Source organism: Suricata suricatta, chromosome 9, assembly GCF_006229205.1.
Source record: "Suricata suricatta isolate VVHF042 chromosome 9, meerkat_22Aug2017_6uvM2_HiC, whole genome shotgun sequence".
NCBI classification, from domain to species: Eukaryota; Metazoa; Chordata; class Mammalia; order Carnivora; family Herpestidae; genus Suricata; species Suricata suricatta.
The window spans coordinates 47432953-47447522 of NC_043708.1; the positions used below are offsets into that span (position 1 = coordinate 47432953).

The following is a 14570-nucleotide window of genomic DNA, read 5'->3' on the forward strand; positions in this document are numbered from 1 at the left end:
GTAACATGTTTTGTTTTTAGACTCATTTCATAGTGTATTAAGAGGTAAAGTAGACCGTATGCCAGAATATGAAAGAACTGTCACATAAAATATTTTGTTTACTTGGTATAAAATAACTAAATTTGGACTGCTTGAACTTTTTAAATGTGCATGTAAGCAGTTAAAACCTCTTTTGCAAGTGGCAACTGTGTGTCTTTTTAATCCGAGTCTGGTGTTACTTCAGGTGTTGATGATTTCTTGGTAAAACGAGGGAACTTACTAGCTCTTCTGTGGGCAGACAGATGGCTGTCCTGTACAGAGTATGAATGCAAATGGTTTAGCTAAGAAGAGTACGTGGGATAAGGTGCTGATTGTGTGTACTCTTCTGGCTGGAAGGTTTTGCTGACTAATAACTAGAGCAGAGGTTCTCAAAGTTTAGCCTGCATCACATTCACTTGGAGGGCTTGATAAACCACAGATTCCTGCCTCTGTTTCCACTTTCTAATTCAGTGGATCTGGTGGAGAGCCCAGGAATTTATAGTTCTTACAGGTTCTCAGGGGATGCTGCTGCTGCTGCTGCTGCTGCTGATCTGGGTATCAGAGTGGCCCAGCAGCATCCTTAAGAGCTCCTGTTAAATGCATAATTAGGTAAAGCCATTCTGGGTATTATGATCTATCACCAGGCTCTACAAACATTTACCTGTTATATAGGAACATCTCTTCCTTATCACATATGGGCACATTTAGAATAACCAATATGACTAAGTTGGAAAGTATTGATTTTTCTTAGAAGACTTGGTTTCAGGTCCCAGTCTGCTGCTCAGGAACCTAGTACCCTTGGGTAAATTACTTTTATGACCCATTTTCTTACCTACAAAGTGGACTGATTCCCGTTGTGTCTTAGAGTATTGTGATGGTTAGGCAATTCGATGCAAATGAAAGTATTGTGAATATGAATATTGCTGTAAGGTTTGTTGAATAAAAGATAGTAAGAGGTGTGTCAATTTTGTTTTCACAGACTGACTGAAATAATAGCCACTGCACCTAAGGGTGAACTACTGAAGAGAGTTCTTAATCCGTTACTTCGTGAGTAAGCCTAAATAGAGCAAACAAATGTTTGCAAGAAAATGTAGTTTTCAGGCACTTATTTAAATCTTTTATAGCTCAAGAGAGTATTGCAACTTGATAATGTAGAAAGGAGTTTAAAATGATCTCTCAAGCAAATAAGAGTTTATTTATTTATTTTATGCCTTTATTTTATTTTGAGAGACAGTGAGTGGGGGAGGGGCTGAGAGCGAGGGAGACACAGAATCTGAAGCAGGCTCCAGGCTCCGAGCTGTCAGCACAGAGCCCAACATGGGGCTTGAACCCACAGATTGTGAGATCATGACCTGAACTGAAGTCAAACGCTCAACCAGCTGAGCCACCCACGTGCCCCAATAAGAGTTTATTTTTAAGGAAAGAGAAATTTGTTATACCACATGAAGTTTGACCTTTATGTGTTAGCTTTTATTTAAAAGCAATACAGCTAAATAAACTGATAGTATGTTATCTAGCACTTTAGTGCTAGTATAGTATTCTGAGAAATTTTTTTTTCATTGTGAATCTTTAATAACCACTTGAGGTTTTGTTTTTGGTTTTTTAATTGGTGGATCTCAGGGCACCCCAAAATATGTTGGGTACTTTTGATCAGGATAAAGATGATTCAATAAACTTACACTTGAAAAATCATCACTTGGGGCGCCTGGTTGGCTCAGTCAGCTAGGCATCCAACGTTGGCTCAGGTCATGATCTCACAGTTCGTGGGTTCAAGCCTCGCGTTGGGCTCTGCTGACAGCTATCTCAGAGCTGGAGCCTGTCTTCAGATTCTTTGTCTCCCTCTCTCTCTGCCCCTCCCCTGCTCATGCTCTCTCTCTCTGTCTCTCAAAAATAAATAAAAAGCATAAAAAAAAAGAAAAACATCACTCATTCCTATACTAATGAATCTGGAGGACTTGGGCAGGCAGGTATCCTCAATTACTGAGCATTAGGGAGTCACTTGTCCTCTCTTCTGAAATTAGAATGCATTAAAATGTTACCTTTACAGTTTTCCAACTGTTAGTATAGCATACATAAAAATTTTAAGTGTGGATTTTTAAGTTAATTTCTTAATATGGTATATTGCATTAATTGGTTTTTGAATGCTAAAGCAATTTTTCATTCCTGATTTTAAATCCTTTATATGTGGCTCAATTCCATTAAATTCTTAAAAAACTTATGCACTGACTTCTGCAGTTGTATTGTAGTCTCACATTTTTATAAGTACGTGAATTGTCATTTCTAATTACATTTCAAAATAAGTAAACTTAAAAAATAAAATCATAAAAAGCAAAATAATTAAACTGTTATTTTTTTGACTACTGTTGAGTAAATATATTGGGACATAAATTTGTATTATATTTTGAATATTATGTAGGGGAATACTAAAAATCATACCTTCTGCGTTTATAGCCTATGGACCAGCTCTCATTGAACACTGTCTTATAGAAAATGGATTCTCGGGCAATGTCAAAGTGGATGAAAAATTAGAAAGTAAAGGTATGCCTGCATGCTACAATTTTTGCTCATTTTTATTTATTTCCTTGTTTTAAAAAAAAAACTTTGAAAATTACTTCTGGGAAACTAATAAAAGTGAAGATGTAGTAATTGACTATCTGTAAAAACTGTAAAACATTTGATCTATGTTTTTTCTTAATGTTTGTTTATTTTGAGAGAGCAAGAATGTGAGCAGGGGAGGGGCAAAGAGAATTCCAAGTAGGCTTCACGCTGTCAGTATAGATCTGGATGTGGGCCTCAGTCCCATGAACTGTGAGATCATGACGTGAGCTGAAATTAAGTCCGATGCTTAACCGACTGAGCCTCTCAGGCACCCCAGATCTGTGAATGTGCTATCCATGTGGCATTCCGGGCTTCCTGCTCTAATGTGACACTTTATCCCTAGTAACCCATAGTTCAGTCTCTTGACCTACAGTATTACCTTTCAACTTTACAGTATTCTCTCTCCTTCCCCTGAATAATTGAAGTGGTTACCATACTTGAGGGAGGCTCTGGTATATGACCTGATGGAGTAGAATTATTCACCTTCTGACTAGGAAGTTGGAGTGCTTTTAGTAATAGCTTTATTCATGCATTTTAATTCTATAAGAACTGTAGTATGGCTTTGTGATGCATACCATTAATGGTAACTACTTAAGGAAACCTAACCTAAGATTGGGATAATAAAAAATTAGAGAAAATACAAGGGAAATGGAAGACTTGGTTTTGACAAATTTATCTGCAGATTCTCATGTAAAATTAAAAAAATATATTCTTCATGTTTATATTTTGGGATTATATAGCAGTTATGATTTGGGGATAATAATTTTTATGCTGTAAATGTTATGTTTAAAAATATAAATTAAATGATTTAGTGACTGATTTCGTGTTTGACATACTAATTCAGTGCAATCCTTATCAAAATGCCAACAGGTGGTATTGTTTTTGCAATTGTAGTGTTTTGTTTTTTTCAGTCACTATTCTTGTGGAATAAAAGCATGTGAAAATGTTAAGGAAAACTCGAAAATAATAGTAGCGATGGAGAATAACCCTTTTACAGATTAAGGTATATTAAGAACCTAATAGTAAGTTCTTGAAGAAGTACAAAATGAAGAATTCAAAAACAGGCCTAAATATATATGGGAATTTAGTATATAAACAAAATATCTTTAGCATCATGAGGGGAAAGATGGATTCAGTAAAGAGCTATTGGGTTTACAAGCTGGTCAAAATGTATTCTTATTTACATATACTGATTATAAACATGAGGTAACTATCGAATATTCTTGAACATTTTTATTATTTCATAAGCACTTTTCTGTTTCTAATATGTTTTTTAATAGTTAATTGACACTTGATTGGCACTCCTTTTTTCCATGTTTATTCTGTTAGATATTGAAAAAGTACTGGTTTGTCTTCAGAAAGCAGAAGACTATATGAAAACAACATCCAACTTCAGTGGAAAGGTAGCACCACATATTATTATTATATATTGTGGTTTTATTTATTTAGATTTTCAGAATTCACAATTAGGGATCACTACATGTAAGATTTTTGTTGTAATTTGGAAATTTAACATCTGTAATATGCTTATTCTAGGGTTTTCTTCTAATTGCTGTTGGGTTTGTAATTTTTCTTTTCCTTTTTTTTAAGTTTATTTATTTTGAGAGAGGAAGAGAGTGCATGTGCAAGAGCATGCGAATTAGGGGAGGGTCAGAGAGAGAGGGGGAAAGAATCCCAAGCAGGCTTCTGCACTGTCAGCACAGAGCCCAACTTGGGGCTTGATCTTAAGAACGCTGAGATCATGACCTGAGCTTGAAATCAAGGGTGACATGCTTAACTGAGTCTCCCAGGTGCCCTTCTTCTCTTCCGTTTATAGAAAGTACTAGGTCAGGTCATAATTGGCACACCATGAAAGGTGAAGAATTTGAAAATACATTCTCTTAGGTTTATTTTATTTAGAAAATAAAATTAATATTTTAATTAAAAAATTAGCAACTTATATCACTCTAATAGGTAAACATCCTCTGATCATCTCATACCTTGTTTTTGTTCCCTATTCAAAGTATAACTTTTTTTAATAATAGAAGATCAGAGAAAGTTCTGATTAATTCCAGCTAAATTCAGTGTACATATACCTGCCCAGTTTTTAAAATTAATTAAAATTTCTTACCAACAAAGTAAACCTAAGACTTTCTTCTGGAAGTAAAGTGCTGTTGGCTTTTTAAAGTTGCAGAACACCTAAAATTGGAAAGAAAAAAGCAAAATGTACATGTATAATCCCACTATTTTATAAAATCGCTAGTTTTTATTTTCTTTATTCCTTATTTTTCTTGTCCATATTATAAAAAAGCGTTATTTAATAATACTTATTGAGCCTATTTGAGAATTGATATAATCAATAGAATAATGCAGCAGATTATTTAAAACTAGAATAATTTTGAGTTAAATTAATTGGTATCAGTCATGGAAAGTAAGTCTTTATCAAATATGAAGAAAAATGAATTTTAATATTGGATTTTTGTAGGGGTACATCATTCAGAAAAGAGAAATAAAACCAAGCTTGGAAGTAGATAAACCAACTGAAGACATACTTACGTAAGCATTATAGACCTGAGTCGGTTTGCTTCGAATGTTTATTAATGTTCTTGAATGATACAATAAATATGTTTTGCAGGTATGAGGAATTTCATCCTTTCTTGTTTTCTCAACATTCACAATGTCCGTATATAGAATTTGAATCATTTGACAAGGTGGGTTTTCTGATTCTGTTTTTTTGACCAGTTAATATGGTATGAGTTATTAAATTAATACTAACTTGATTTGATTGATAAATTGAAAATATTTTTGGTTTACAATCACTGTGAATCTGGGCATTTAAGATCAATGCAGTCACAAATAAAAACTGGAAATTTTTATTGTCACTTTATTTCAAGATGGACCAAAGGTTAGAACTTTTATTCTTGGCCCTTGAGCTATATAATATGTTTTCTGGGAATCTGTTAAGTTCTTTGGGTAGTGTTCTGAATAAAACTGACTCTAAAATTCTGTGTATCTTAGTTGAAGTAGAGACCCTGTTTGTGTGTTTGTTTTTTACCTAGTTACTATCTTTTTCTGTTTCTTTAATAAGGCCGTGGATGAATTTTATTCCAAGATAGAAGGTCAGAAAATAGATTTAAAAGCTTTACAACAGGTATGGTATTGTTAAAAACATTAAACTAATGAGGCTTGTATGGTTTGCTGCGTAGACGATGCTTTCATATATGAATGGGAGGCCTTTCAGAAGTAGTGTGGAGTGCCCTGATCCCTTGGTTTATTGACAGCGGTCCAGAGGAGGTCTCGTTGTTGAAAAGCATTCCCTCATTTGTTCCATCAGTATGTAAGATATTCTCTAAAATGGAAAACACAATGGGAAGGTGAGGCCTGTTATTTATTCCCTAGTATAATACGGGTTATTACAGCAACCCAAAGCTTCTCAAACTTTGCTGTTAAGGAAATACTATTCCAAGGAGATTTTTAAGTAGGCCAAAGAGAGGGAAACTTTCTTTCTTTCTTTGTGTACAAATAAGTGTTTTTATCATTAAACTGGCACATTTGACCACGTTTTTTGGAGCATTGCCACAGAGCAGTTTTAGAAATCAGCCACAGTTACTCTTGATTTGAAGAGGATTTGATTTTTCAAAAATATTAATAAAGTCTTGAAATAATGTGTGCAAAACTTTGGAATTATGTGAATCTCTGTGCCTACCCCCCTTTAAAAAATTAACTAGCAAAATTTCAAAGCAGGTGGGTTGAATGAATTAAATAGTATGCCACACAGTGGCAGCACTGTAGCTAGTTACCATTCTTATGATTCAGATCTTTTAAATACTACATCCCAGCATTCAAACGTTCATTAATTGGTGATGCTATTACTAGTGTTAGAAAATTTGCCTCAAATCAGTAACCTTGAAATGCAAATGATAATATGCTAAAATGCTGTAGAGAAGGTAAATTAACTACCGCGAGACTTTGTGACATTAATTTAAGAAAAAAGAGTACTCTGTAGAAATAATGAGAAAATTAAATAACATAAAAAGAAGCTCTTTAGGTAATTCATGTTCTTTAAGAATACATTTCCCTAAAACTTTACTTTTTTGTGATAGGAAAAAAATGTCTTCTAATCAAAATATATTCCTGTATAGGGAATGGGAAATAGGTAGTGGGGAGAGGTAATTTGGGGTAGGATAGACCTGGGGGTGGACTACAGGAATCTTAGCATTGAGGGGCCCAAGTGGAGGAGGGAAAGTTTGAGGATGTAAGAGGGGAAAGGTGCAGAAGACAGAAGAAAACTAATTTTTTTTTAAATCTGTTTTGCTTACAAAAGGAAAAACAAGCTTTGAAGAAATTAGATAATGTCCGGAAGGATCACGAAAACAGATTAGAAGCTCTTCAACAGGCTCAGGTATTCTGTTTTGCTTTTCCCTAGATATCAAAAATGGTGATTTAATGGTTAAAATATAACACGGTATGTTAACTAAGTAGAATTAAAATAAAAACTAAAAAGGTAACTAATAAATGGTATCACAGTAAATGTTTTTGTTTCTTAAGGAAATAGACAAGCTTAAAGGAGAGCTCATAGAAATGAATCTACAGATAGTTGACAGAGCCATTCAGGTTGTTCGAAGTGCTTTAGCCAACCAGATAGATTGGACAGAAATTGGCTTAATTGTGAAAGAAGCCCAGGCTCAAGGAGACCCTGTTGCAAATGCAATTAAAGAATTAAAACTACAAACAAATCATGTTACGATGCTACTAAGGTAAGTTTGATTCTTAGTTAAGTAGTTAATGCTTGTTTTTATTTTGCTGTTTAATTGTTCACTGTATTCATTTAAAATTTTTTCTCTTTTATTTGGAAATTTGTCCTTGAAGATACAGAAAAAATAATTTACATTAAAATAACACAACTATTTAAATACTGCAAATTCTTTCTTTGAGGAAAAAAATTGAAAATAAAAAAGTGATGTCATTGACATTAGTGAAATACTATTGAATATTTTTAATAGAAATCCATACTTGTTATCAGAGGAGGAAGATGACGATGTTGATGGTGACATCAGTGTTGAAAAAAATGAAATCGAACCACCAAAAGGAAAAAAGAAAAAGCAAAAGAATAAACAGCTGCAGAAGCCTCAGAAAAATAGGCCATTGCTTGTTGACGTTGATCTCAGCTTGTCAGCATATGCCAATGCCAAAAAGTAAGTGTTCTGTGTGAATTGTAGGTAAAATACTGTCTGCAACAAATCAGTTAGGATAATAAGGATGATACATATATATATATACATATATATATATATGTGTGTATATATATATGTATATTATGTATGTATGTGCTCTGGGGTGAAAACTTTTTTAAATGTCATTTTGTGCATTATACTATGTTCAAAGCATACAAAACAAAGTTGTATAATGCACAAAACTTGTTCTGTTTGATTTGAGTGTGTAAAATTAGAAATAAATAGCTAAGGAATAAAGGTTTATTTAAAGTTAAGAGAAATACATTTTTCTAGATACTATGATCACAAGAGGTATGCTGCTAAGAAAACACAAAAGACCGTCGAAGCTGCTGAGAAGGTACTCACTATTTCTTAGAGTGAATATGAATTGTTTTTCTCTGCTTTAAATTAATGGCTTTAATTATTTCTTTTGTTTAAACTTAATTTTACTTTCAAACTTAATTATATATATTTCCAATATTTATTTTCTTCCCCAAACCTGTTCCTACCCAGTCTTCCCCATCCCATATATTTCCTTTGTCCCTTTGCTTGGATTAAAAGTATTGGAGTCATTCTAGGTTCTGTCATAAATCAGATTCAGTCCATCGGCAAATCCTTGTAGGTCTTCTGTACAGTATAACCAGAATCTGGCCACTTCTCACTAGTCCAGGCCCCAAGAAGAACAGTAGCCTCTTCTTGGGTCTCGTCCTTCTACCCTTTCCCCTCTATAGTCTGTTTTTCAAACAGTAGCCATAGTGGTTCTTTTAAATAAAAAATGAAGTTTTTCTCTCTGTTCAAACTACAGTTGCTTCCCCTCTTATCAAGACAGTTCAGAGCCCTTCTGCCCTATAAAGTCCTGCGCCTCTTTAATTCCTCTTGCTAGACTCATTCCAGCGACACTGGGATCTTAGGTGTTCCTGCAGCAGAGACCTATGCTGCCTTCTCAGGGCGTTTGTGCTTGTTGCTCTTTCTACAGAAAATGTTTTTCCCTTAAAATTTCCATGGTTTGATCCTTCCATTCATTGGCATGTCTACTAAAATGAGACTTTTTCAGAGAGGCTTTTCTTTAAAAAATATTTTTTTTAATGTTGTTATTTATTTTTGAGACAGAGAAAGCACAAGCTAGGGAGGAGTAGAGAGAGAGGGAGACGGGAACCAAAGACAGCTCAGCTGATAGTAGAGAGCCCGGTGTGCTGCCAGCACAGAGCCTGGTGTAGGTCTCAAACTCAAAAACTATGAGATCATGACCTAAGCCAAATCAAGAGGTGGCCCCTTAACCAAATGAGTCACCCAGGTGCCCCAAGGGTAGTAGTATTTTCAATAAGTGTGTTCAATAAAGGCCTGTCTGGAGGCGTCTGGGTGGCTCAGCTGGCTAAGTGTCAGACTCTGGCGCAGGTCATGATCTTGCGGCTCATGAGTTCAAGCCCCACACCGGGCTCTCTACTTGTTGTTTAAGTCAAAGATTACTATATACAAATATTTGCTTAAGACCTACAAATTTTAAAAAGTATCATTTGTTTACCAGATACTGAGTATCTACCATATACTCAGTATCTGGTAAACAAATGATACTTAAATTATTTTAATATTTAAGGCACAAATCTTTAATTTGTGTATATGGTATATGTATGTAAATAGTGCCATTTTGTGATATTTAAAAATAATTTCTTGTCCTGTTATTTATTTAGTGTTATTCAAATACATCCTCAACAAATTATTTAAAAGCCTTTTTCTTATAAATAGGCATTTAAATCAGCAGAAAAGAAAACAAAGCAAACGTTAAAAGAAGTCCAGACAGTTACCTCTATTCAGAAAGCAAGAAAAGTATATTGGTAAGTGTTCTACCTTTTAAAAATACAGTTTTTTGTTTTTATTAAAATTATACATGTACATTGTTTAGAATATCAAGCAGCTCTACAAAGCTTGTTGCAAAAACCAGTAGCGCTGCAGTATTTTACTTCTAGTCCTGTTGCCTCTTCTCTCGTGGAAACTATTTTTAGCTCTTTTGGCTGATTCTTTTGATATGTACCTCCCTTCTTCTTAGGAATATGCTTATATTGCTGCTTCTTGATTTTTTCTGTTTTGTACTCTATCAATGACTTCCACTATGGAGGATGATTGTATTCTTTCCACTTGTGCTCCATTACACACATACATACCACCCAGCCTCCCAGTAAAGGTATACCATAATTTTGTCAAGGTTGTTAATCTATCATTAATATACAGTAATATTTTAATTGTACTCACAGCTGAGTCATATAACACTTTGTTTCTTTTCTTTTCCTGCTCAGCTTTTTGTCTTCCATAAGGGTAGTAATTGTCTTGTTTCATTTACCTTCCTTTCCCTGGTGCGTTCAGACACATTGGAATTCTATGAGTATCTTGCAACCTACTTTGTTCTAGATTGGTTACTCTAAATATCTTAAGATCTCATTTTATTCTGTTATGGATGTTCTCTTTACCCCTTTCTCTGTTGGATTCTCTGTCCTGAATCCCATACTTCCTTTTCCTTGGAATGTGTGCTCTAGAAACTACAAAAGAAGGGGTGTATAGGATGTATTGTTATTGAGGTCTTTGGTATATTTAAAAAATTGTTTTATTTAATTGTGTGCCTGAGTGTAGAATTCTGATTTGAAATGTTTAAAGTCACTGTTCATTGCATTAGCTTTCAGACTGACCTTCAAAAGTCTGATGTCATTTTGATAGTTTATATATTATTGAAATTTTGTTTTTACCTTTCTGTAAACTTGTAGATCTTTTATATTTTTTTCCTCTCAGTTTCCAAAATTTCACAATAATGTAGGTTGGTGAGGATGTTTTAATCTATTATGCCAAATACTCTGTGAGTCTTCTTAATTTGGAATCTTTCAGTTTTGATAAGTTTTCTTGAAATATTTCTTAGCCCTTCATGGATTTTTTTTTTCCTTTCTGGTTTGTTTTCTTCTGGAAGTCTTAGTTATTAAGTATGGGGCCCCCTTGGATGGTCCTCCATTTTTTGCATTTTCAATTTTTCAACGTTTACTCTTTTCTATATTCAGAGATTTCCTTTATCTTTCAGTCCTTCCACTGAAGTTTTAAATGTTTTTGGTTTTTTTGTTACTTTTTAAAAACTTCCTGCTCTGGTTTCTTTATACTGAAAGTAGTTTTGATGTATTAGTTTTATTTAAAAGTATTCTTTTCTTGCTGGTTTTCTCTGAGTTTTTGGGTTTTGGTTTGTTTTCGTTTTATGGTTTTTTAAAAATTATTTGTTGAGTTTGTATTCAGCTTTTGTTAAAGACTTTTATTAATGTCAGTTGATCGATCCTTAATTGTTCATATTATTGTATGCTCACATTTTAGAGTAGAGCATTAAAATGCTGATTGGAAGTTCTCTGTGGGAAGTTAGGCTTATAAAATGATGTACGTGGGCTATTTGCTGTGAACTCTCAATGTGTTTAGCTTTTTTCCTCTTCAGCTGGTCTCATTTTTCAGGAAAGATTTTTTTTTTTCTCCCCTGCTTGGAAAGTGCTTTGGAAGCCCAATGGGAATAATAGGTTGCGGAGGCTTAGTGCACAGTAATTCATACAATTAACTGCTGCTTTACGTATGTCACTTCTACTTACGACTGCCCCACATTTCCCCTAATTTGGAGATCGTCTTCGTACACGTTCTAGAGAATTAACTTCTAGACTTCTGTTAGGGTGTAGAAGGAGCAGCTACTACTGTGTTCAGAGCTGGAACTAGATCAGATTTTCAGCCAGTTTTCCTTTTTTAACCCCATCTTGAACCCTTTTTCTAGCAGTACCTTGTGCTGTTTTTAAGCTTTTTATGGGTTACACAGTGTAGATTGTTTTGTTTCTTGGCTTTTTCCATTGTCAGCCTAGGATTCAGTTTCTTAGATCTGATCGTTTGTCCCTTGATTTTTCCATTTTTAAAAATTTTGTTGCTTTTTTCTTCTCTCACTTTCCTTTTTCTCACATCTCTATTGATGAATAGGATTGACTTGTAATTTTCATTTCTCATGAGTTCTTCTTGGGGCGCCTGGGTGGCTCAGTCAGTTAAGCATCCAACTCGTGATTTTGGTTCATGATTATGAGATCCAGCTCCACATCAGGGTCTGCGCTGATAACATGGAGCCTGCTTGGGATTCTCTCTCTCCCTGTCTCTCTGCCCCTCCCCTGCGTATGCTTCTCTAGCCCACAAATGCACTCTGTCTCTCAAAAATAAATACATTTTAAAAAAAGAACCAGTTTTAACTGTTGGTCTCCTCTACTAAGTCTGTGCTGTTTCACTATTTTCCTCTTTCTACTTTTCTTTGAGATTCATTTGCATTTCCCTGTATGATTTCTTAAGATGGAAATTTAGTATATTGCTTTTTTCTCCCAGCTTCTTTTCTAATAAGTATTTAAAAAAATTTTTTTTCAATCTTTACTTTTGAGAGAGAGAGAAGAAGGAGGGAGGGAGGTAGAGTGTGGGGGGGTGGGACAGAGAGAGAAGAAGACATGGAATATGAAGCAGAATCCAGGCTCGGAGCTATCAGCACAGAGCCTGATATGGGGCTCGAACTTATGAATCATGAGTTCATGACCTGAGCCGAAGTCAGATGCTTAATGGAGCCACCCAGGCGACCCTCTTTTCTGATAAGTATTGAAGGCAGTAAATTTCTAAGTCTGGCTATAACTGTATCTGAAAAGTTTTTTATATAGTATTTTCTTTATCTTTCATGTCAAAGTATGTTCTAATTTACATTTTGATTTCGTCACTCATGCCTTATTTAAAAGTATGTTTTTTAATTTCCAAACCTATGGAGCTTTTGTGGCTTTATTTTTGCCATTGCTTTCTAGTTTAATTTGCATAATGTTCAGAGATAATATTCTAATTATTTCAACCCTTTGACATATGTTATTGAAACTTGGTTCCATGGTCCAGCATATTTATGGTCTATTTTATTTACAAATGTTTCATATATTAGTTTAAATGAGTGTTTATTCTACAGTTGTTGAATTCATTTCTCTAAATATCAGTTAGGTCACATCCATTAGTCATGTTGTTCAAATCTTTAGCATCTTTACTAACTTAAAAAAAAAATATTTGGGAAAGAGAGAGTGAAAGTGAGAGTGTGCAAGCCAGGGGAGGAGCTGAAAGAGAGGGAAAGAGAGAATCCCAAGCAGGCTGTGTGCTATCAGGGCAGAGCTGAAAATCAAGAGTTAGACATTTAACCACCTGAGCCATCTAGGTGCCCCCTACTAATTCTTTTTTTAATGATTGTTTTCTCAATTACTGAGAGTTTTGTGAAAAATCACATAGTTGTTGTGGCGCCTGGGTGGCTAAGTTGGTTGAGTGTCCAACTTTAGCTCAGATCATGATCTCCAGATCCAGGGATTCAAGCCCTGCTTTGGGCTCTCTGTATCCAAAGCACTGGAGCCTGCTTTAGATCCTCTGCCCCCTTTCTCTTTGCACCCCCCCTTCCCTCTCTCAAAAATAAACATTTTTTCTTTTTAAAAGATCATTTGGGGCACCTGGGTGGCTCAGTCGGTTGAGCATCTGACTTTGGCTCAGGTCATGATCTTGCAGTTTATGAGTTTGAGCCCTATGTCAGGCTCTGTGCTGACAGCTGAGAACCTGGAGCCTGCTTCAGATACTGTCTCCTTCTCTCCCTGTCTCCCCCCTGCTCACACTCTGGTCTCTCTCAAAAATAAATAAATATTTGGGGCACCTGGGTGGCTAAGTTGGTTGGGTGTTTGACTTTGGCTCAGGTCATGTTCTCACGGTTTGTGGGTTCGAGCCCCACGTTGGGCTCTGTGCTGACAGCTAGCTCAGAGCCTGGAGCCTGTCTCTGGATTCTGTATCTTCCTCTCTCTCTCTGACTTTCCCTTGGAAGGGGAGGTTTTATTTATTTTTAAAAATAAATAAAAGATCACATATTTGTGCACTTGTCTTTCTCCTTTTATTTCTGCCATTTTTTTGCTTTATAGATATGAGGCAGTACAAATGCAGAGCTGTTATGTCTTCCTGGCGAATTGAGCCATTTATTAACTGTAATGAGATGTTCTTTTAACTTGTAACTTCTTTTTCCCTTCTGTGTGAGATATTAAAACTACATCACCTTTCTTTTGGTTAGTGTTTGCAAGATAAATCTTTTTCCATCATTCTATTTCAATCTTTTTATATCCTTATATTTTAAAGGAGTATGTATATCATTTTCCAGTCTGGCAGTCTTTGTATTTTATCTGGAGAATTGACTACATTCATATTTAATGCAATTTCTGATATATTTGGGTTTAAATCTATCCATTTTATTATTTGCTGTCTTTTTTTAAAAGTTTGTTTATTTTGAGGGGGAGTGAGGGATGGGGGGAGGGGCAGAGAGAGGGAGAGAGAATTCCAAGCAGGCACCTTGCATTGAGCATGAAGCTTAATGCAGGGCTCAGACTCCCAAACCATGAGATCATGACCTGAGCTGAAACCAACAGTCTGATGCCCAACCAGCTGAGCCACCTAGCACCCCTACTGTTTGTACTTTCTATTTTTTTTTTTTAGTTTTTAATGTTTTTTAATTTATTTTTGAGAGAGAGAGACACAGTGCGAGCAGGGGAGGGTCAGAGAGAGAGGGAGACACAAAATCTGAAGACAGGCTCCAGGCTCTGAGCTAGCTGTCAGCACAGCTCGAACCCATGAAGCGTGAGCCAAAGCTGGCTGCTCAACCAACTGGGCCACCCAGGCACCCCAAGATTTTATTTTCAAGTAATGTCTTTACCCAGTGTGGGACTCAAACCCACAACC

The 14570-nt window shown here is 35.4% G+C and overlaps 1 protein-coding gene across 2 annotated transcripts in view; it reads left to right on the forward strand.

Moving 5' to 3' along the window:
* NEMF (nuclear export mediator factor) overlaps positions 1 to 14570 on the forward strand; it is a 51972-nt gene that overhangs the window by 12567 nt on the left and 24835 nt on the right. For both annotated transcript variants that reach the window (XR_003913674.1, XM_029952844.1), the window contains exons 6-16: positions 998 to 1065; positions 2470 to 2556; positions 3946 to 4019; positions 5081 to 5151; positions 5231 to 5306; positions 5684 to 5746; positions 6920 to 6997; positions 7144 to 7352; positions 7599 to 7790; positions 8103 to 8166; positions 9552 to 9640. Coding sequence is in view for 1 of the 2 variants with exons in the window: in XM_029952844.1 (XP_029808704.1) it covers positions 998 to 1065; positions 2470 to 2556; positions 3946 to 4019; positions 5081 to 5151; positions 5231 to 5306; positions 5684 to 5746; positions 6920 to 6997; positions 7144 to 7352; positions 7599 to 7790; positions 8103 to 8166; positions 9552 to 9640 (1071 nt within the window). In the remaining variant the exon portion in view is untranslated. The remainder of the gene's footprint in view (positions 1 to 997; positions 1066 to 2469; positions 2557 to 3945; positions 4020 to 5080; positions 5152 to 5230; positions 5307 to 5683; positions 5747 to 6919; positions 6998 to 7143; positions 7353 to 7598; positions 7791 to 8102; positions 8167 to 9551; positions 9641 to 14570) is intronic.